Source organism: Lolium perenne, chromosome 5, assembly GCF_019359855.2.
Source record: "Lolium perenne isolate Kyuss_39 chromosome 5, Kyuss_2.0, whole genome shotgun sequence".
NCBI lineage: Eukaryota > Viridiplantae > Streptophyta > Magnoliopsida > Poales > Poaceae > Lolium > Lolium perenne.
In genome coordinates, this window is record NC_067248.2 from 23230887 (window position 1) to 23255624 (window position 24738).

Consider the following 24738-nt stretch of genomic DNA (forward strand, 5'->3'; position numbering starts at 1 on the left):
CTTCAGGAAATCTGATAAACCTTCATCTTGTGGTATGCCTCCACCTCCTAGCTTCTTCATCTTGATCCTAGCTAATTCACATGGAGTGGCTCTATGTGTTTGTTCCCATGTATCATGGTACTTGATGAGCAAATGGATGAAGGGTGTGGCTCTATTTATAGGCTTGGGCAAGCTCTAGTATCATGACACATAGGTGGTGACTCTTGTGTTGGTTAGATGAGTAAGGTGCTTGGTTGTCATGCCCTCATCAATAGCAATCCTTTGAGCATGAGGTGGCATAGCTTGGAAAGCAAGTCATGTAGATATTTTCATCCTATGTGGCAAGATCCTTATCCTCTCATATGATTTATTTTTGGATAGCCAAGTGGCATTTTCTACTAAATATCTTGTGGATGGTTTTATTATTGTGGATGAGTCACTATATCATATTGGATTGGATTTATATTATAATATTGATCAAAAGATCAAGGTTGAAGGTTATTCCTCAAATTTGGATAGTTGGTGTTTGATTTCACCAAGGCATGATCATATGAGTTTCAAAATACTCATAGTCAGTTTGATTCAAATAGTTTGAACTATAAATCGTAATGTAAATGGATTTAGTTTTATGATATTCCATATACTTAATAAGTTATGATTTAAATAAGAATGTGTGGCTTTTATGCACTTTAGACCCTGTGGTTTACCTTATTTGGTAATAAGTTTAGAAGTGAATTAATTTACACACAAAGGTAGTTGCTAACTTTTAAGTGTTAATAAGTTAGGCTTCGATTCTTAAAGAATGTGTTGTTGTAAATATAATTCCATTTGATATAATCCATAGATCAAATCATCTCTACCCAAAACAAGGTTTTAACAAAGATCACAGTGAAGTTTATAGCGCTTGACTTGATGATCTACTTCAGTTCCAGCAAGTCAAGTGAAACTTCAGTTACTGTGGTAAGTTTTATTTGAAAGCGCGAAAATTCCCCGGATTTTCTATGCATGAATGCAATGCGCACTTTGGTGTTCTCTCATTTTGTAGCCTCTAAACCTGGGATATTACAGCTAGCCTCTGCATCCCAGGACCGGAGGCGACAGATTTTTTCATTGCCATCGAAAGGGGGAATGTTGTGTTCCGCCGAGTCGTGACTTTCCTCGTGGATATACAACCATTTTTTGCGCCACCCTTGAACTGAGTCAAAAAATAAAAATTCGAGTATGACAAAAAAGAAATGGCGAGAGCCTATGACCAAATACAAGCATTTGTTCATAGCCTCGGGGGCTACTCCCATCGGGAGCGCTGATCGCGCACCCGATAGATATGAAAAGTTCGAGAAAGAATAACAATATAGCGACATAAGGCGTTGAAGTGTTGAGCCTACAACCAAGCACTAGTCCTTGGCAGTAGCCTCGGGGGCTACTCCCATCGGGAACGCTGTTCGCGTGCCCGATGAAATTATAAAAAAAAAAGAAGAAGAAAAAGTGAGCATATTTCGAGTTATGCAAATAACTCTGCATATACTCCCATCGGGAAGGCAAGATAAGTCATCCGTTGACTCATTAAAATGTGCTATTCCAACAGCCGAAAAAACACTCGACAATATATTCTCAGAGCGCCAAAGTTGCGAATAAACTCTGAATGCCGCAAAAATTTGCGAAGGTAAGACCCCGGATCCGTTCTGAGCGGCGTGGCGCCGTCTCTGACGTCGGTTTGCTACTTTTTTCCATATCAACAGATACGAAGAAAAATCCTAACGGACGCGTTAGGTACCCGATAAAATATGACTGGGACTCGACAGATGGTAAGGCCTTAAGCGACACCTGTCGAAGTTAACACCAGTATCCCGAGATCATGTCCAGGGACGTGATCTTGAAGTAGGTTTTTGCGGATTGCTACTAGAGAAGTTAACTAGTACCTGATCCGTCAGATGAACTAGCCCCAACTACCATTATCCATGTACAATATATAATTGCGTATCCAAAGATATGTGATAAATTCGATAGAGTTATTGAATGACTATAAAGTTGGAGATTTTCCCTGATTCTTCGATTCAAGCAAAATCTCAGGGGCTACTGACATAGGCATCCCCAATGGGCCTGCCGAAGATGGTACCCAGGGTTTACTGAAGGCCCACGACTCGATGGATATGAAGATTCGGAAGCCCAAGTTAGTATTAAGGAAAACTAGAGTTGTATTAGGAAAGATATGTTTGTAATCTTGCGGGATGGGTTGGAAACCCTCCCGGACTCTGTAACTTATGTGTTATGAATCCCTCGACTCCACCTCCTATATAAGGGGGAGTCGAGGGACAAAGAGAGGATCGATTCATTGTTTCACGCAACCCTAGTTTTCCTATCGTCGAGCACTTTTCAGCTGAAACCTTCGAGATCTACTTGCCCTCTACTTCCGACTAAAACCCTAGTCTACAATCTGTAGGCATTGATAAGTTAATCCCTTGTCACACATTTTAGACATCGAGATTTATAGAGATAGATCAATACATCTAATAGGGCTTTCACAGAGTACATACCTGGATAAGATTCTAAAGAAGTTTAGAATGGATGAAAGCAAGAAAGGGTTCTTGCCCATGTTACCAGGTAAGACCTTGAGTAAAACTCAAAGTCCAGCTACGGCAGAAGAGAGAGAAAGGATGAACAAGATCCCCTATGCCTCGGCTATAGGCTCTATCATGTATGCCATGTTGTGTACAAGACCGGATATCGCATATGCTGTTAATTTGACCAGCATATATCAAAGTGATCCAGGAATGGAACACTGAACAACGGTCAAGAATATCCTGAAGTACTTGAAAAGAACTAAGGATATGTTTCTTTGTTATGAAGGTGACCAAGAGCTTGCTGTAACCAGTTACACCGATGCTAGTTGGAACACTGATCCGGATGACTCTAAGTCTCAATCCGGATACGTATTTATTTTCAATGGTGCAACAGTAAGCTGGAGGAGTGCTAAGCAAAGCGTTGTGGCGAAATCTTGAACTGAATCAGAATACATAGCTGCTTCGGAGGCTTCATCAAAGGCAATATGGATGAAGTGTTTCATTACTGAGCTTGGTGTGGTTCCTAGTGCGTTGGACCCGATGACCATCTATTGTGACAACATGGGTGCCATAGCCAATGCACAGGAGCCAAGGTCACACAAGAAGCTGAAGCATATAAAGCTACGTTTTCATTCTATTCGCGAGTACATCGAAGATGATGACTTAAAGATTTGCAAAGTACACACTGATCTAAATGTGGCAGATCCGTTGACTAAAGCTCTCCCTAGAGCGAAACATGACCTACACCAGAACGCCACGGGTGTTAGGTACATTACTATGTAATCTATATTATTGACTCTAGTGCAAGTGTGAGACTGTTGGAGATATGCCCAAGAGGCAATGATAAAGTGGTTATTATTATATCTTTATGTTTATGATAATAGTTTGCATCTCATGCTATAATTGTATTAACCGGAAATATTAATACATGTGTGTTATGTAAGCATAAAAGAGTCCCTTGTAAGGCTCTTGTTAAACTAGCTTGTTGATTAATAGATGATCATAGTTTCATGATCATGAACAATGGATGTTATTAATAACAAGGTTATATCATTAGGTGAATGATGTGATGGACATACACCCATAGTAAGCGTAGCATATGATCAAGTCATTTAGTTCTTTATGCTTCAAGCTTTAATATGCATAGTAACTTAATCCTTCAACCATGAGATCTTGTTAATCATCTACACCGGATGGATGCTTTGATGACACCAAACACTACTGCGTAAATGGGTTGTTAGAAAGGTGGCATTAAGTGTTCGGAAAGTATAGGGTTGAAGCACTTGTATCAATAGTGGGATTTGTCCATCCTAATGACGGATAGATATACTCTGGGCCCTCTCGGTGAAATGATATCTGATTAGCTTGCAAGCATGTGACTAGTTCACAAGAAATATCATATCACGGTACGAGTAAAGAGTACTTATCAGTAACGATGTTGAACTAGGTATGGAGATACCGACGATCAAATTTCGGATAAGTAAAATATCGCGAGACAAAGGAAATTGTTATTTTATGTGAATGGTTCTTTCGATCACAAAGTCATCGTTGAATATGTGGAAGCTATTATGGATCTCCAGGTCCTGCTATTAGTTATTGATCGGAGAGGAGTCTCGATCATGTCCGCATAGTTCTCAAACAGTAGGGTGACACACTTACGGTTTGATGTCGTTTTAAGTAGATATGGAATATGGAATGGAGTTCAAATGTTGTTCGGAGTCTCGGATGTGATCCAGGACATCACGAGGAGTTCCGTAATGGTCCGGAGAATAAGATTCATATATAGGAAGTCACTTTCCAAGTTTGGAAATGATCCGGTGCATTTATGTAAGGCGCTAGAATGTTCTAGAACCTTCTGAAAGAAATCACCATGGAAGGTGGAGTCCCGTTGGACTCCACCAACCCTAGCCGGCCAGCCAAAGGGGAAGGTGGAGTTCATGGTGGACTCCACCACCATGGCCGACCATAGGGGAAGGAAAGGGAGGAGTCCCACTTCCCCTAGGTTTCACCCATATGGTAAGTTTTGAGTTGGACTCTTATTCCAATCTTTGGGCGAACCCTAGGGGTTCCACCTATATAATGAGGAGGAGAGGGAGGGGGCCAACCACCACTTGAGCCGCACCACCCAAGGGCACCCAAGGCTGGCGCCCCAAGTGCCCCCTCTCCCCAAACCCTAGCCACCCTGTAACACCCCAAATTTCAAAACAAAGCAAAAAGGAATTTACTTTTTCCAAAAATGAGAACCAACAAAAACTTTTCTTATATAAGGTATTAGGCTTATTGCTCCTATCTATTACTTGTGTTCTTGCCTTGATGAGTGTTAGTATGCTTATGTGACCCACCCTAAAACCCTAGAGTGATCAAGTAAAGATCACAAACCAAATAAAAACAAAAAAAGAAAGAAATCAAATAAGAAGAACCCTAAGCCCTAACCTTTTCAAAACTCCTTTGATCTATTTTGAGAAACCCTGAATAAAGGAAAAACCATATGTGGGCCTATAGCCCTAATATGTGAATCTGAAACCTTACCCCTTTTCTTCTGCTAAATAGTGGTGAACCTTTGCCAAAGTTACTAAACCCTCAACCTCACCCCTCTTGTCCTCAATCTTGGAAGAATAAAATAAAAAGGAAAAATCTTATTTAAGAAAAGAGGCAGATATGCCTATGGCCCTTTTTGTAAAACTTTCCCTAGGCCTTTCTACTTGATGTAGAGAATTGGAAAACCTTCTTGAACCCTAGTTAGTGCTTTTTCAACGCAATCCAAATGTGGAACACAAGGTTTTCAAAAAGAGAGTAATAATGCCATAGAGGCATATGAGAGCAAAATATCAATTTGTGGAATTGAGGATCCTGACCCTAGACTTGAAGTTGAATGGTTGGATCACTCCTATATGCCATTTCAACACCCAACAACATCTTTGGGTCAAGCCAAGTTCTATTAAAAATCAGATGCCACATATGCATAGAGGCATATGTGACCCTTAGCCATTTTCACCAATTCTGGTCCTATGCACTTCTACTTTTACCAAATGGGTGAAACCATCTCTGAACCCACGCTAACCCTAATTTGACCCTCACCCTTGCTCAAGTGAAGCAAGGGGAGCATCTTACAAAAATAAGAAAAACTTGACTTGTCACCTCTTATGTGTTTTGGCCAATTTTACAAATCTTTGAGCTAGACCTTTTGGAATGGTTTCAATGGTTTGAAATTGTTTCTAAACTAATAAGAATGACTTTAGAATCAAGACAAGTCCAATCAGATGAAAAGAAATCCAATAGTGGGATAATTCCATTTTCTTCCCTCACCTATACTTAGGGCCAATTTATCCAATCTTGACCTAGGCACCAACCTTGCCTCAAAATGGTTGGAACCTTGCATCCAACTTCTTCTAGCATCAAACAAACCCCCCTCTGGTCAAATTGAAGCAAAGAAAAATAAAAAGAATAAAGGTGGAAAAATCACAAAACCCTCACATATGGCTTATGCCATTTTTCTAAATTTTGACCCTAACCCATTTTGGCCTTCACCATTAGTTGAATAATGTTACTAAACATTTATTACAACTTTTGGAATCCAAGAAACCCAATTCAAATCAATTTCAAACTCATTTGGGGATCACATGCAATAATGGTCAATTCTTGCCATTATTATTCTGGTCACTACTTTGAGCCTCTCTATTCCAAGTTTTTCAAACTGAACTTTCCCAACTCTTTGCATGTCATCCAAGAGGACATCAAGGAGAGCAACTTTGGTAAAGACCCCCTGGCCAAAATCATCTTTGATCAATTGTTATGCCCCTCCAAAGTTGGCACTTTCAATTAAGGGGAACAATCTTCCACTTAGTGAAAATTGTCATTCTTTAAATTTCCTAAATTTCACCACCACCTCTCCTTGCCTCTGGTCATTTAGAACCAAACCAAACCCACTCTTATCAATTTGGTCAACCTTTTGAACTCAACCAAATTTGAGCAAATATTGCAAATTACAAATATGGCATAAATGCAACACTATTTGAAATAGTGTTCTACTACCCATAATCTCCCCCAACCTACACCATATTGTCCCCTTGCCCCCTCTTTGCCTCACACCACCACAGGAACCCTAGGGAAGGGCAAGACATGGCCTAGCCATGGCCATGCCATAGCATGCCGGCCATGCCGTGCCCCCTCCTTTCTCCTTCACCTCCAGCCATGGCCCTGCTGCCATTCAGCTCCACCTCACCTCCCTCTACCTCCCTAGCCTTGCCCCTGTCGAGATGAACGACTACATTCGCCGGAGGACACGCGCCCAGCCCCGCCCAGGACCATGCCGTGGACGTCGTGGGCGCGTCCACCGCCAACTCTGGCCACGTGCGACGCCGAGGAACGCCGCCTCCCCCGGACCCCCTGGCGACGCGTCGAGCATCACCGCCACACCCTGAACCCGCCTGACACGGTCCCGTGTCCTCGCGTCACCTGCCGCCGTCGACACCTTCGCCATTATCCCGCGTACGCCGCCACGGACGCGGAAGCAATGCGTCGCCGTCCGACACCGCCCGACCCCGCTGTCACCTCCAGGAGAACCGCCTGGACTTGCTGAACATCGCCACGTCGTTGCCCAGCCCTCTAGCCGCCGGAACAGCCGCGGCCATGTCGACTCCGCCGCACACCCCCACGGCCACCTCGCCCCTATAAAAGGAGCCGTCCCCGCGCCTTCACCTTCACAGCAAATCCACTCCTCTCCTCCCTCTGAATCTCCTCCGCCCCTCTCCATAGCACCTCGCCACCGCTAGCCGGCCAATTGCACGCCGGAGACCCGCAAGCTGACGCAGACGCCGCCGCCGATTGGAGCCCTCCCCGGAGACGCCACTGCTACCAGGAGGACCGCCGTCGTCTACAACATCGACCTGCCTCAACGCCGCCGCTCGCCGACGTCCCAGCTCGCCGCCGACCCCCTACCTCCGCCGTGCCCGCGTCTGCCTCTCGTCGACGACGACGACGATCCACAGCCGCCCGATCTGCATCTAATCCAACCGCCCACCTTCTCCCGTACCGTTTCGGTGAGTTTCACTCACTGACGCGCGGGCCCCTTTGTCAGCTGGCCCGCAGCGCTAGTTGGGCTGCCCCCGGGCATTTTCAAATCTTTCGGCCCGTTTAGTTTCCCGCCGGCCCATTTTGCAAATCCTGTTAAATAAATTGGTTATAAATTGTAATACTGCCTCCACTTTGAAATTCAACCATTTCAAATTGGCTAAACCAAATCTAGTGAATTTCATATTTTTGGAAAGCTTAGGAAAATATCTATCCAATGCCACTGGCCTCATGGTCAATCTCTTTGTAGAATTAATCTGACAAAAATAACAAGTCAGGGACTTTTCTGCCTTAGATTAATTCTTAAAAATCAACCACAAATGATTTTAAGTTAATTCCAACTCCTTTAGCTCACATTTGACTTACACTAATTGTTTCTGCAATAAAATGGTGTGGTCACTTTGCATGATTATGCCCTAGTTTAAGAAAGGTGCAATATGGCTAGTTTAACTAGTTGATATTGTCCAAAATTATTAAGTAATGCATATGAAGTCTTATGCTTCATTTAAATCTTATCTCAAAGGAATTCATGTGATGTTTGGACCCCTGGCCAAACTCACTTATATGAATTCCTTAGAGATTTAAATCATTGTAGTGTTATTAAATAGTATGAGGTATTTTACCTCATTTAAATCTATTTCTCAAATAATAATGATGAATGGTTGACTTGGGTCAACATGATTTCATGCATGATTGTTTGAGAAATTAAATCCTAAGAAGATTTCAATAAGAGAGAAGTGTTTTTCCAACCCTAGATGGAAATTATCATTTCCATGTAAGGAGAGGAAATTACCCTTCCAAACCACACAACCAATGCACCCTAAGTGTAGTTTTTGTGTGAATGGAATAAATGGGTGTAATTACACTTGATGTTAGAATAGCCAATGAATTGTTGAGGATGAGAAATCACCTCAATGGTAGTTGTTAACCTAGTTACAACTATGTGTTAAATCTTATGAGAGGTTTTCCTTCTCATTTAAATCTTGTTCTCAAGTATTTCAACATGAGGTATGGACCATGGTCTATATAATCTCATATTGAGTATTTGGTGACCTTAAATCATTACCCCTTTTAGTATTAAATTGTATGAGGTATGAAACCTCATTTAAATCATTTTCTCAAATGAGGAGTATGAAGAGGTTGACCTTAGTCAACCTAGGTCATATTGTGTTCATCAGAGAAATTAAATCTTAATAATATAATAAGAGGAATTTATTTCTCGATGTAATTAAAAGTAACACCTAGGGTAGTATGAGAGGAAACTATGTTTTCTTGAATAAGAGGAACACATCCACCCACTTAATAGTAGTATGGATGCTAGCTAAGTTGTGTGAAGCTTGTATGTGATTAGTTTAGTATGTAAATTTGGTATGATGATTGTATGCCCCGTATTCGTATTTTAGACGCTAGTCCCGGAGACCATCAGGAAGAGGAGGACTTCTACAACAAGGAAGGAGAAGAGAACTTAGACCCTCACTTCATACCAAGGCAAGCCAATACCGATGCAAGTTAATCTGTAGCAAGCTGATAGTATTGCAAGTTATTACCAACGCAAGTTAGCACTGATAGAAATTACCTTTGCAAGGTGATATTGTTTGCAAGCTAAGATATGTAGTTTGCAAACTAATATTCTTGCAAGGTGCAACGCCCCTTGGGGCAAGGCACCATGAATCTTACCCTTTTCCTACATAGCCTATCCCAAGTTTATACATTACCAGTTTTTACTTGTTTTCTCAACAAGTTGCTTTTATAGTTAACTTTGGTCAAGGTAAAGAAGTTTACTAAAGTAGTACAGTTAGCAAGCTACCACCAATGCAAGCTAGCTTGAGGCAAACCATTTTGGGTTGCACAATAATACTCTTGCAACTTGCTAAGCTCTCTATGAGCAGAGCATTCCCCTATTTTACTTTAGGCTTTTGATCCAATTTTCCAGTTTTTACTTTACAAGCCTTTTTACTTTGGTTTTATCAAAGTACTTTTTGATTTATGATTCACTTGGCTAGTATTGGACTAGTACAAGAGTATCAAACTTAGCCTAGAAGCAAAGCAAAATACTTAGCACCCCCCATACATAGATGCTAGTGCTGATTTGAAAGTGACTCCTCCATTTGGGAAACTGGGAACTGAAATGAATTCGAAAACCTTGGAATGACGAGTCATTCTATTGAAAGATTTTGAAGGAGTCTTGAAACCTTGGAATGGAGATGCATTCCATTGAATGATTTTTGAAGGTGAATATGACCGGTGAATGACTCGGTGAATTTTACAAAAACACTGATGGTTGGGTTCGGATGCGATACCATTCCAATTTTACCGTACCCCCACAATACCTGAATCTGGGTAGGGCTTAACTGGAAGTTTGTGTGTCTTAGTATGGGTTCCCTCTAAACAAGCATCATCGGGGTTATGCCGAAAGCTGCCTCTACCACAACAACTGAGATGATACGATATGATGCGCGATGAGGTGAATGTCCGGCCCAAGCCCTGTGCAGTTCCCAGGTTGACAGTTGGTCTTCACTGGGAGGCCAAGCTCATGGGGAGAGGTGCCTATACTAGGGTATGTAAATGAAAGGTTTTGATTGGTAGTTCGCGTCGCGTACGATAAATCAGGGCCGATTACCCCTGACGAGCTATTGCAATTGTTGTGGCACAAGTGTACAACCTCTGCAGAGTTAAACCTATTCGAATAGCCGCGTCCTCGGTTATGGACAGTTGGAAAGGCCATACTGTTCCGTCATCAGAACTTTTCGAAAACTATGAGTGGTGAAGGGTGACTTATGTTTTGAACTTGAGACTTTGATCTGGAAATCACAACAGAGTTGTGGGAATGACACTAATGTTCCCACTGGTTTTGGATAGCATTCCAAAAGTGGTTTACAAAAATGTTTGTGAAATAAAATTTGCTTTATGCAAAAGAAACTAGAGCTTAGTACCCCTTACTAGACTTGTTAGCACTTACCTTAGTATTAGTTTGCGAGTACTTTAAAGTACTCACGGCTGTGTCCCTGGCTATTCAAATGGCCAGATTCGAAACGAACAACAGTTTGAAGAAGACGACCCGCAGGACGCCCACGACAACTAGGGAGCCTTCTGACGTCAGACGTTGGCCTGTGGACTAGAGAGTCCCTTCTACTTTACGCTTCCGCTATGAAACTATGAAACTATGTGAATGTTGATCCCTAGATCAACTGTGTGTGTAATATGGGATCGTGTGATCTCTATTTGTAAGACGACTATGGTATGTAATGAATGATGACTTAGGATATTCAACTGTCATGTCTCGCAACAACAATATTCCTGGGATTGCGATGTATGGCATGACAGGCATCTGGACTTAAAAATCCGGGTGTTGACAAGTTGGTATCAGAGCCATTGTTTGACCTTAGGAGACCCTAGTTAGAATGGACGTCTGAAAAACTTAGTTTCAAAAACCAATGAAGTGAATATTTGGGAAAACTTGTTCTTACTCTTATCCTTGAAATCCTTTTTCAAAAAAGATGAGCAATCTCTACTTCCTTTGCAAACTTACACCAAAAATTTGCACACTTGACTACTTCTCTAATTTACTCCTCTTTGCTCACAGATGACGTACCAGTGGGAGTCCTATCAGCTTGGTTCCGAAGGCGACCTCAAGTTCGAAAAAGAGTTGAAGCAACTAGTGGATTATCTAGGACACCCGTACCCCAAGTTCTTCGGAATGCCACTCAAGGCTAAAGCAGGAGAACCACCTCAGTGGGACGTTTCTACGGATCTACGAAGAAAGCTGGATGCCCCGGTATGGGAAACCATTTGGATTGCTATAACTGGAAACACTTGGAAAGAAGGACTAGCCGAAGCAATGCAAGAAGCAATTTTTCGTCTGTGTGGACAAAATAAGGACAAGATCAAGAACACTCGCTTCATCTACTACCCAAGACATGACCCCTGGGGAGAACCAATGACCATGCCCCCACCGCAACCAAGGATGAACCCCTACGAAGCACCTCAGGACTTCAGGCAGTACAAAACCCGCAGGGACTTGGACAACGCCCTCGCCTCACGCCAAGCACCTCAACCGTGAAGAAGAAGAGTCCACCCGGGAGAATAGTATCACTCCAGCACTTAAGTAGGTGTGATTTGTATCAGGATCCCCTTGTATCGTAGAACGAATGAATGGTTCTTCAAACCAACGGTGTGTTAGGTTTGTAATGTGTGATGTTTGGTATGAATGAAAAAGTGTTGCTGGTTTTTACCCCCTCAACACTCCTCAAGTTTTCAAGTTTTCGATTCTTGAATTTTAACTCAAACAAACCATAGAAGTTTCCCTCTTACCTTATTATCTACTTCGATGTTCAGATGGCCCCTCCTACCGCAACAACTCCCGTGCCCAAGCCAAGCAGATACACCACTGAGCACGCCGGGATGGCGAAGCCATCGGCATCCTTGCAATGGAGCGCAAGGCACTTCGCCACCAACACGCCAAGAAGGACTACCTCATTGCCCGCCTCCGCGTGAAGATAGCATCACTAGAACGGCTCATCCCAATACTCCACCATGCCCCCAGAGCCAAGTCCAATGTGACCTGCTACGCATGTGGTGTTACTGGTCATTACTCTAACAAGTGCCCGATGAAAGCCGCCAATAATGCCCCCAGGACGGGAAGCAATGCTGTACCCATCGCCCAAACAAGCAAGTCAATGGTAACCTGCTATGAATGTGGAACTGTGGGTCATTTCTCCAATGAATGCCGCAAGAAGCTTGCCAAGATCGCCGCCAACCCCTCTGCACTGGCACAGCAGCAGCACCATATCGCAACTAGAAGAAAGTTTGCTCCAAACTACCCGAACAACCGCACCGGTCGCTACTACCACCTGAAGACCGCCGAAGCACAAGAAGCATCTCGGAACATGACAAGTATGTTTCCTACTAAATCAAACCGCCCAATCTCTCCTAGGAACCTAACTCCTCTTAAAATCTCGGGACGAGATTTGTTTAAGGGGGAAGGGTTTGTAACACCCCAAATTTCAAAACAAAGCAAAAAGGAATTTACTTTTTCCAAAAATGAGAACCAACAAAAACTTTTCTTATATAAGGTATTAGGCTTATTGCTCCTATCTATTACTTGTGTTCTTGCCTTGATGAGTGTTAGTATGCTTATGTGACCCACCCTAAAACCCTAGAGTGATCAAGTAAAGATCACAAACCAAATAAAAACAAAAAAAGAAAGAAATCAAATAAGAAGAACCCTAAGCCCTAACCTTTTCAAAACTCCTTTGATCTATTTTGAGAAACCCTGAATAAAGGAAAAACCATATGTGGGCCTATAGCCCTAATATGTGAATCTGAAACCTTACCCCTTTTCTTCTGCTAAATAGTGGTGAACCTTTGCCAAAGTTACTAAACCCTCAACCTCACCCCTCTTGTCCTCAATCTTGGAAGAATAAAATAAAAAGGAAAAATCTTATTTAAGAAAAGAGGCAGATATGCCTATGGCCCTTTTTGTAAAACTTTCCCTAGGCCTTTCTACTTGATGTAGAGAATTGGAAAACCTTCTTGAACCCTAGTTAGTGCTTTTTCAACGCAATCCAAATGTGGAACACAAGGTTTTCAAAAAGAGAGTAATAATGCCATAGAGGCATATGAGAGCAAAATATCAATTTGTGGAATTGAGGATCCTGACCCTAGACTTGAAGTTGAATGGTTGGATCACTCCTATATGCCATTTCAACACCCAACAACATCTTTGGGTCAAGCCAAGTTCTATTAAAAATCAGATGCCACATATGCATAGAGGCATATGTGACCCTTAGCCATTTTCACCAATTCTGGTCCTATGCACTTCTACTTTTACCAAATGGGTGAAACCATCTCTGAACCCACGCTAACCCTAATTTGACCCTCACCCTTGCTCAAGTGAAGCAAGGGGAGCATCTTACAAAAATAAGAAAAACTTGACTTGTCACCTCTTATGTGTTTTGGCCAATTTTACAAATCTTTGAGCTAGACCTTTTGGAATGGTTTCAATGGTTTGAAATTGTTTCTAAACTAATAAGAATGACTTTAGAATCAAGACAAGTCCAATCAGATGAAAAGAAATCCAATAGTGGGATAATTCCATTTTCTTCCCTCACCTATACTTAGGGCCAATTTATCCAATCTTGACCTAGGCACCAACCTTGCCTCAAAATGGTTGGAACCTTGCATCCAACTTCTTCTAGCATCAAACAAACCCCCCTCTGGTCAAATTGAAGCAAAGAAAAATAAAAGAATAAAGGTGGAAAAATCACAAAACCCTCACATATGGCTTATGCCATTTTTCTAAATTTTGACCCTAACCCATTTTGGCCTTCACCATTAGTTGAATAATGTTACTAAACATTTATTACAACTTTTGGAATCCAAGAAACCCAATTCAAATCAATTTCAAACTCATTTGGGGATCACATGCAATAATGGTCAATTCTGCCATTATTATTCTGGTCACTACTTTGAGCCTCTCTATTCCAAGTTTTTCAAACTGAACTTTCCCAACTCTTTGCATGTCATCCAAGAGGACATCAAGGAGAGCAACTTTGGTAAAGACCCCCTGGCCAAAATCATCTTTGATCAATTGTTATGCCCCTCCAAAGTTGGCACTTTCAATTAAGGGGAACAATCTTCCACTTAGTGAAAATTGTCATTCTTTAAATTTCCTAAATTTCACCACCACCTCTCCTTGCCTCTGGTCATTTAGAACCAAACCAAACCCACTCTTATCAATTTGGTCAACCTTTTGAACTCAACCAAATTTGAGCAAATATTGCAAATTACAAATATGGCATAAATGCAACACTATTTGAAATAGTGTTCTACTACCCATAATCTCCCCCAACCTACACCATATTGTCCCCTTGCCCCCTCTTTGCCTCACACCACCACAGGAACCCTAGGGAAGGGCAAGACATGGCCTAGCCATGGCCATGCCATAGCATGCCGGCCATGCCGTGCCCCCTCCTTTCTCCTTCACCTCCAGCCATGGCCCTGCTGCCATTCAGCTCCACCTCACCTCCCTCTACCTCCCTAGCCTTGCCCCTGTCGAGATGAACGACTACATTCGCCGGAGGACACGCGCCCAGCCCCGCCCAGGACCATGCCGTGGACGTCGTGGGCGCGTCCACCGCCAACTCTGGCCACGTGCGACGCCGAGGAACGCCGCCTCCCCCGGACCCCCTGGCGACGCGTCGAGCATCACCGCCACACCCTGAACCCGCCTGACACGGTCCCGTGTCCTCGCGTCACCTGCCGCCGTCGACACCTTCGCCATTATCCCGCGTACGCCGCCACGGACGCGGAAGCAATGCGTCGCCGTCCGACACCGCCCGACCCCGCTGTCACCTCCAGGAGAACCGCCTGGACTTGCTGAACATCGCCACGTCGTTGCCCAGCCCTCTAGCCGCCGGAACAGCCGCGGCCATGTCGACTCCGCCGCACACCCCCACGGCCACCTCGCCCCTATAAAAGGAGCCGTCCCCGCGCCTTCACCTTCACAGCAAATCCACTCCTCTCCTCCCTCTGAATCTCCTCCGCCCCTCTCCATAGCACCTCGCCACCGCTAGCCGGCCAATTGCACGCCGGAGACCCGCAAGCTGACGCAGACGCCGCCGCCGATTGGAGCCCTCCCCGGAGACGCCACTGCTACCAGGAGGACCGCCGTCGTCTACAACATCGACCTGCCTCAACGCCGCCGCTCGCCGACGTCCCAGCTCGCCGCCGACCCCCTACCTCCGCCGTGCCCGCGTCTGCCTCTCGTCGACGACGACGACGATCCACAGCCGCCCGATCTGCATCTAATCCAACCGCCCACCTTCTCCCGTACCGTTTCGGTGAGTTTCACTCACTGACGCGCGGGCCCCTTTGTCAGCTGGCCCGCAGCGCTAGTTGGGCTGCCCCCGGGCATTTTCAAATCTTTCGGCCCGTTTAGTTTCCCGCCGGCCCATTTTGCAAATCCTGTTAAATAAATTGGTTATAAATTGTAATACTGCCTCCACTTTGAAATTCAACCATTTCAAATTGGCTAAACCAAATCTAGTGAATTTCATATTTTTGGAAAGCTTAGGAAAATATCTATCCAATGCCACTGGCCTCATGGTCAATCTCTTTGTAGAATTAATCTGACAAAAATAACAAGTCAGGGACTTTTCTGCCTTAGATTAATTCTTAAAAATCAACCACAAATGATTTTAAGTTAATTCCAACTCCTTTAGCTCACATTTGACTTACACTAATTGTTTCTGCAATAAAATGGTGTGGTCACTTTGCATGATCATGCCCTAGTTTAAGAAAGGTGCAATATGGCTAGTTTAACTAGTTGATATTGTCCAAAATTATTAAGTAATGCATATGAAGTCTTATGCTTCATTTAAATCTTATCTCAAAGGAATTCATGTGATGTTTGGACCCCTGGCCAAACTCACTTATATGAATTCCTTAGAGATTTAAATCATTGTAGTGTTATTAAATAGTATGAGGTATTTTACCTCATTTAAATCTATTTCTCAAATAATAATGATGAATGGTTGACTTGGGTCAACATGATTTCATGCATGATTGTTTGAGAAATTAAATCTAAGAAGATTTCAATAAGAGAGAAGTGTTTTTCCAACCCTAGATGGAAATTATCATTTCCATGTAAGGAGAGGAAATTACCCTTCCAAACCACACAACCAATGCACCCTAAGTGTAGTTTTTGTGTGAATGGAATAAATGGGTGTAATTACACTTGATGTTAGAATAGCCAATGAATTGTTGAGGATGAGAAATCACCTCAATGGTAGTTGTTAACCTAGTTACAACTATGTGTTAAATCTTATGAGAGGTTTTCCTTCTCATTTAAATCTTGTTCTCAAGTATTTCAACATGAGGTATGGACCATGGTCTATATAATCTCATATTGAGTATTTGGTGACCTTAAATCATTACCCCTTTTAGTATTAAATTGTATGAGGTATGAAACCTCATTTAAATCATTTTCTCAAATGAGGAGTATGAAGAGGTTGACCTTAGTCAACCTAGGTCATATTGTGTTCATCAGAGAAATTAAATCTTAATAATATAATAAGAGGAATTTATTTCTCGATGTAATTAAAAGTAACACCTAGGGTAGTATGAGAGGAAACTATGTTTTCTTGAATAAGAGGAACACATCCACCCACTTAATAGTAGTATGGATGCTAGCTAAGTTGTGTGAAGCTTGTATGTGATTAGTTTAGTATGTAAATTTGGTATGATGATTGTATGCCCCGTATTCGTATTTTAGACGCTAGTCCCGGAGACCATCAGGAAGAGGAGGACTTCTACAACAAGGAAGGAGAAGAGAACTTAGACCCTCACTTCATACCAAGGCAAGCCAATACCGATGCAAGTTAATCTGTAGCAAGCTGATAGTATTGCAAGTTATTACCAACGCAAGTTAGCACTGATAGAAATTACCTTTGCAAGGTGATATTGTTTGCAAGCTAAGATATGTAGTTTGCAAACTAATATTCTTGCAAGGTGCAACGCCCCTTGGGGCAAGGCACCATGAATCTTACCCTTTTCCTACATAGCCTATCCCAAGTTTATACATTACCAGTTTTTACTTGTTTTCTCAACAAGTTGCTTTTATAGTTAACTTTGGTCAAGGTAAAGAAGTTTACTAAAGTAGTACAGTTAGCAAGCTACCACCAATGCAAGCTAGCTTGAGGCAAACCATTTTGGGTTGCACAATAATACTCTTGCAACTTGCTAAGCTCTCTATGAGCAGAGCATTCCCCTATTTTACTTTAGGCTTTTGATCCAATTTTCCAGTTTTTACTTTACAAGCCTTTTTACTTTGGTTTTATCAAAGTACTTTTTGATTTATGATTCACTTGGCTAGTATTGGACTAGTACAAGAGTATCAAACTTAGCCTAGAAGCAAAGCAAAATACTTAGCACCCCCCATACATAGATGCTAGTGCTGATTTGAAAGTGACTCCTCCATTTGGGAAACTGGGAACTGAAATGAATTCGAAAACCTTGGAATGACGAGTCATTCTATTGAAAGATTTTGAAGGAGTCTTGAAACCTTGGAATGGAGATGCATTCCATTGAATGATTTTTGAAGGTGAATATGACCGGTGAATGACTCGGTGAATTTTACAAAAACACTGATGGTTGGGTTCGGATGCGATACCATTCCAATTTTACCGTACCCCCACAATACCTGAATCTGGGTAGGGCTTAACTGGAAGTTTGTGTGTCTTAGTATGGGTTCCCTCTAAACAAGCATCATCGGGGTTATGCCGAAAGCTGCCTCTACCACAACAACTGAGATGATACGATATGATGCGCGATGAGGTGAATGTCCGGCCCAAGCCCTGTGCAGTTCCCAGGTTGACAGTTGGTCTTCACTGGGAGGCCAAGCTCATGGGGAGAGGTGCCTATACTAGGGTATGTAAATGAAAGGTTTTGATTGGTAGTTCGCGTACTGCGTACGATAAATCAGGGCCGATTACCCTGACGAGCTATTGCAATTGTTGTGGCACAAGTGTACAACCTCTGCAGAGTTAAACCTATTCGAATAGCCGCGTCCTCGGTTATGGACAGTTGGAAAGGCCATACTGTTCCGTCATCAGAACTTTTCGAAAACTATGAGTGGTGAAGGGTGACTTATGTTTTGAACTTGAGACTTTGATCTGGAAATCACAACAGAGTTGTGGGAATGACACTAATGTTCCCACTGGTTTTGGATAGCATTCCAAAAGTGGTTTACAAAAATGTTTGTGAAATAAAATTTGCTTTATGCAAAAGAAACTAGAGCTTAGTACCCCTTACTAGACTTGTTAGCACTTACCTTAGTATTAGTTTGCGAGTACTTTAAAGTACTCACGGCTGTGTCCCTGGCTATTCAAATGGCCAGATTCTGAAGCAGAACAACAGTTTGAAGAAGACGACCCGCAGGACGCCCACGACAACTAGGGAGCCTTCTGACGTCAGACGTTGGCCTGTGGACTAGAGAGTCCCTTCTACTTTACGCTTCCGCTATGAAACTATGAAACTATGTGAATGTTGATCCCTAGATCAACTGTGTGTGTAATATGGGATCGTGTGATCTCTATTTGTAAGACGACTATGGTATGTAATGAATGATGACTTAGGATATTCAACTGTCATGTCTCGCAACAACAATATTCCTGGGATTGCGATGTATGGCATGACAGGCATCTGGACTTAAAAATCCGGGTGTTGACACACCCCCTCCTCACGTTACTCCCGTGGTGCTTAGGCGAAGCCCTGCCGGAGATCTCCACCACCACCGCCACCATGCCGTCGTGCTAATGAGATTTCGAGGAGGATCTTCTACATCCGCTGCCCGCTGGAACGGGGAGAAGGACGTCATCATCAACACCGAACGTGTGACCGAGTACGGAGGTGCTGCCCGACTGTGGCACTGTCAAGATCTTCTACGCGCTTTTGCAAGCGGCAAGTGATCGACTACATCAACCACGCGATCGAATATCGTTAACGCTTAGCGATCTTCAAGGGTATTTTGATCTTCACCTCGCATCTACTAGATTAGATCTTGGCTTGTTATTCGTTCTTGCGGTAGGAATTTTTTTTGTTTTCTATGCTATGAATCCCTACACTTATTTTACCCCTGCCATCTCGTTCTTCTTCCTTCTTGCTCTTGCTTCCCATTGCTGCTGCGCCCAGATCCTCGAATCCTCAGGAGACCTCCGAAGCCATGGGCAAGAAAAAGGGTGTTGCCACCGCCAGCGCTGATGCAAGCACCACTGGCTCAAAGGCCACCGCGGCCGCGCCAAAGAAAACTGTGTTGAGAGCTGCTTCCGCCGCCACCAGAGACGCATAGTGCGATTGGACAGCGTCCACCATCACCAAGCGTGATGAAAAGAAAATGCGAAGTCTAGGGCTGATTTCGGATGCTGAGGGAGATGTCCACTTGCCAGGTTCAGACTCTCGCCCTAATCCCCCCGCCGGATTTACTATTATGTTTGATGCTTTCCTGTACCGAGGATTGTCCCCCCAACACACGAATTCCTTCGGTGCCTTCTATTCTCATACGGCATTTAGCTCTGGCAGCTGACTACCTGCGAAGTTTTTCTTGGCATTGATCCCCACTGAGGCCTGTGGCCTGTGGAAGAATATCTTCTTTGTCAAATGCTGGTTCAAATCACACTAACACGAGATACGTTCCCTTTTTAGCTTATTTGTTTCACATATGAGTCGGGCGACAACACCAATCAAGCCCAGTAAGAAAAGGCCCATGCAACATCAAACGTTCTTGGAGTCTACTGAGATTTACGCTAATTTCCAGTCTACGCAAACCTGAAATACTCCCTCCGTATCGGTTTAATAGGCACACATGTAGTTCAAGAGAACACTTTGACCATTAATTTGGTCAATAAAATATGGAAAATATGTCATAAAAATTATATCATTGGAAACCTTATTTGAGTATAAATCTAATCGTATAAATTTTATAGACATATAATTTATATTTTGTTGATAAAATCAATGGTCAAACTTTGTCTTAAACTGCGTGCGCGCCAGTTAAACCGATAGAGAGGAAGTAATAAACTTTTCATCAGAGATCTAGCTTTAAAGTAATACTAATTGTTAAAAGTAAGCAAACTACAATAAGAACTAAATGCAAAAAAAAAAGAGTAGCCCAACTCTTTACATGATTACAGAGAAGAAGTATTACAGTAGCGATGAAACAATTAGTCTGAGCTTATGTTGGTAGAAAATTTTGCCATAGAAATCAAAGCGGATGGGAGAAAAAGTTGACAAAAGTTTAAATCCACACGTTTGCTGAATCTCAACTCACACATCTCTGAAGTGGGCTGGGTAGCCTCCTTCAACAGAGGTCCAGATCGAGCACTGCGTGGTGGGCAGGGCTGCATATAAGCCGCTTCTTGTGGCGTCGAACGGAACGGAGACGGCGAACGCATACACCGCCTCGTCTTCCTCCTTCATCCTTCTCTTGCTTCACGATACAGAGGCCTCCAAACTCCTCCCCTTGGCCAACTTGCTGTCGTCTTCCGCCACCCGCGGCCGGCGTCGCTGCCATGCATGACACATTGACACCTCTACCGCTCCACACCCATGCACCCCCAGGAGAGGAAAACAAGGAACAAAAGGCTGGGCTCAATCGGACGGCGTGGCAAATTAAGGATCGTTTGATCTGACGCCAAGAGAGAGTCCGCCGAGATTAGTTTAGCTGCCGACCGTTCTGAAGATAGTACTACAAATTCTGAAAAAGAAAACGTAAAGCATTACAAGTTCCTTTCAAAATCAAAATCAAAATCGAAATCAACGAGATATATCCAACCCGGTGAACTCCCTTCCATCCTAAGATAAGGATGGATTGACGGAGTAGTATTTTAAAATTTTGAACTGATTGACGGAGATTAATTCTAGTACGAACGTCGGTCCAACTCCAGGTACGTACCGCCTATATAATAAGATCGAAAACCCAAAGCTAGCTAGTCCATCGACCAGATAGATTAGCATCTATACTATGGAGACGACGTCGTTCCTCATCGCCGGTGTCCTCCTCCTCCTTCCCCTCGCCGTCCTCCTCCGCAATGCCGCCAGGCAGCGCCGCGGCCTCCCGCCGGGCCCGCCGGCCGTGCCGCTGTTTGGCAACCTGCTGTGGCTGCGCAACTCCGCGGCCGACGTCGAGCCCCTCCTCCTGGGTCTCTTCAAGAAGTACGGCCCCATCGTGACGCTCCGGATCGGATCGCGGCTGTCCATCTTCGTGGCCGACCGCCACCTCGCGCACCAGGCCCTAATCGGCGCCGGCGTGGCGCTGGCCGACCGGCCCCAGGCGGCCACCAGCTCACTCCTCGGGGTCACCGACAACATCATCACCCGCGCCAACTACGGGCCAGTGTGGCGCCTCCTCCGCCGCAACCTCGTCTCCGAGACGCTCCACCCCTCCCGCGTCAAGCTGTTCGCGCCGGCGCGCGCCTGGGTGCGCCGCGTGCTGATGGAGAAGCTGCGGGACGAGGAGACTCCCAACGTCATGGAGGCATTCCAGTACAGCATGTTCTGCCTCCTCGTGCTCATGTGCTTCGGGGAGCGCCTGGACGAGCCCGCCGTGCGCGCCATCGAGAACGCAGAGCGAGCCTGGCTCCTCTACATCTCCAGGAAGCTCACCGTCTTCTTCTTCCTCCCGTCCATCACCAAGCACCTCTTCCGCGACCGCCTCCGCGTCGCGCACGGCCTGCGGATGCGGCAGAGGGATCTCTTCGTTCCTCTCATCCAGGCGCGCCGGGAGTACAAGAAGGGCCATGCCCAGGCCACGGAGACCACGTTCCAGCACTCGTACGTGGACACGCTGCTCGACGTTACGCTCCCCGAGGAGGGCAACCGCCCTCTCACCGACGACGAGATCGTCGCGCTCTGCTCCGAGTTCCTCAACGCCGGCACCGACACCACCTCCACTGGGCTGCAGTGGATCATGGCCGAGCTTGTCAAGAACCCGGCGGTCCAGGACAAGCTCTACGACGAGATCAAAGCCACGTGTGGAGACCAGGACGAGGAGGTCTCGGAGGACAAGATCGAGGCCGTCAAGATGCCCTACCTCAAGGCGGTGATCCTGGAGGGCCTCCGGAAGCACCCTCCAGGGCACTTCGTGCTACCGCACAAGGCGGCGCAGGACATGGAAGTCGGCGGGTACCTGATCCCCAAGGGCACGACGGTCAACTTCATGGTGGCGGAGATGGGAAGGGACGAGGGGACATGGGACAAGGCAATGGAGTTCGTGCCGGAGCGCTTCTTGGAGGACGACAACAAGCTGGCGACGGTGGACATGTATGGCACCAAGGGGATCAAGATGATGCCGTTCGGCGTCGGCCGGAGGATCTGCGCCGGGCTCAGCATCGCCATGTTGCACCTCGAGTACTTCGTCGCCAACATGGTAAAGGAGTTTGAGTGGAAGGAGGTGGCCGGCAAGGAGGTGGACTTCGCCGAGAAGCGTGAGTTCACCACCGTCATGGCCAACCCTCTGCGCCCGCGCCTCGTCCCCAGGAACTGAAAAGCTTTTTTTCTTCTGGGTTTAATTAGCGTTACATACGTCCGTGTGTGGTTAGGTGAACATACGTTATGGAGTAGTCTAGCTAGTTAGTTTCAAGACACGAGTAATATTTCGTTTATAGTTATAAGAACATTGTTGGAGTATCTATTATTATTAATGATAGCTGTGTTTAGGGTTTGCCAATCTATTCACCTGTTATCAGTTTGTTTGCCGCGTTACTGGTGTTTTTTCCTCTTCTAAATCAATCCAAAAATAACAAAATGACAGTGAAATATCTCTTTAGAAGGTCGATGTCAATGAGAAATCTGCTGGCATCTTTATAGAACACGGGAGTCAAAATTTTGTTTTCAGTACGTAATTAAGCAAACGGCCTTGACGTTTGCTCTTTCATTGCAGCTAACTACAACCTTTAGCTTCTCTTCAGTAGCATTGATCAACGTTGCTTGACACTTAATCATTTGTCCAAGGATTTCAGTTTTTATACCACACAGTTCTGTACATCGAAGCTTATACAGATAGCAGAGAGATTATACCTGAATTTTTGGCAAAAAGGACCACCTGCCCCAATGAAATGGCAAAAAGGACCACCTCTCGGTAAAAATGGCAAAAGTGCCATGGCGGCACGCTTGCTAGCCGACACGTGGCAGGTGCCACCGCTGGCTGTGGCGGCAGGCCCTGCCGCCGTGAGCCGTGGCGGCACGTCCGTCGCCCGTTAGAACCGTCGACCATGGTGGGCCCTGCCGCCACAGAGAAGGGCGGCACGCTGACGTGGCGCCTGCCTCCACCGGCAGTGGCGGCAAGTCCCCTGCCTGGGAGACAACGGCAGCAGGCGTCCGCACTGATACCCACGAGGACTAATTCCCACGCATCGCTTTTCAGTTGATTGTTTTGCTTTTTTGCTGATTGCATCCATTTCCCGCCTAATTTTCCCGCTCGATCTGTCCAGCTCTCTATAAAAAAGAGGCGTCGATGTTATTTGGTACACAAGTCACAAGTTGTTATACCTTAGCCAGCATGAGTGTGCCTTGCTCGGACCAGGATTTTAGGCCTATGAAGGGGAAGAATGCAAGCTTGCCACCGGGGGTTACAGCAGAGAGGTGTTGGTGCGGCCACCTTGCGAAGGTGAAGGAGGTGTGGTGGATTTTTCTGATAAGTTCGGCATGAAATATTTCATGTGCGCTTATTACGATCATGATCCACCCGCACGAACAAGTTCATCGTCCTCGAGGCCTGCGGTATGTTCTGAAAGCATGATTAAAAATCCTTGAGGCTTGCGGTATGTTTCATTAATTTTCGTTTATCAACCGTCTTATTTTTGTTGCAGTCTCCCCCGCCCCTTTGCAACTGGTTTCACTGGATAGACCAGGAGCAGCCGGATTGGGTGCGCCGTGAGGTGGAGGAAAAACAACGGCATGCATGGGCAAGGTTCCATGAGGAGGAGCGTAGGGAAGAGGCCATTGCTAATGATAAAGCAGTGAGAGAGAGACAGATACATAAATTAAGGGCGGAGCAAGCTCGAAATTGTGAGATAAATCAGAAGCGGATGGATGATGAGGCTGCACGTAGGTATGCGGAGGAAGAGGTGCGCAGGGAGGCCTGTGAAGCGGAGAGGAAGAGATTAAGGGAAAGGGCTGCTGAGGCGCAGGCAGCAGAAGAACGCGGCGACATGACAGGAAAATGGCCACGCTGGACGCAGGGCAAATAGAGTGATCTATTGTAGTAATTATGTATGTTAATTCATGTCTTACTTTCTCATTGTATCTTAAATTCCGTTGTAGTGATTAGCCGTATTTTAATTTAAGTTATATTTCCATCTTTATTTGGTCAGATGTATTAATAATAGTTCCCGCCTTATTTTTCCTGCCAAAATATGTCTCATACTTAGGTCATACATAGATAGAAATAAAAATAATATGTAACATATCACGCTTGTCGACGACGGCGTGGTGCTCTCTGCTTAGCACCAGAAGGCGAAAAACGACGTGGTGGACGATGTTGGTGCAAACCTCTGCCGTACTCTTCGTCCTCATCATCGGTGCTGGCATCATTGTTCTGTGGTGAAGTTTGTAGTACGTGATGAGATTGTGT

At 44.7% G+C, this 24738-nt stretch overlaps 1 protein-coding gene across 1 annotated transcript; it reads left to right on the forward strand.

Annotated features, from left to right (window-relative positions):
• Positions 1–21091: 21091 nt before the first annotated feature.
• LOC127304527 (cytochrome P450 89A2-like) lies at positions 21092–22797 on the forward strand. The gene has a single exon (XM_051335180.2). The coding sequence runs from the start codon at positions 21130–21132 to the stop codon at positions 22648–22650; it is 1521 nt and encodes a 506-aa protein (XP_051191140.1). The 5' UTR covers positions 21092–21129; the 3' UTR covers positions 22651–22797.
• Positions 22798–24738: the final 1941 nt, after the last annotated feature.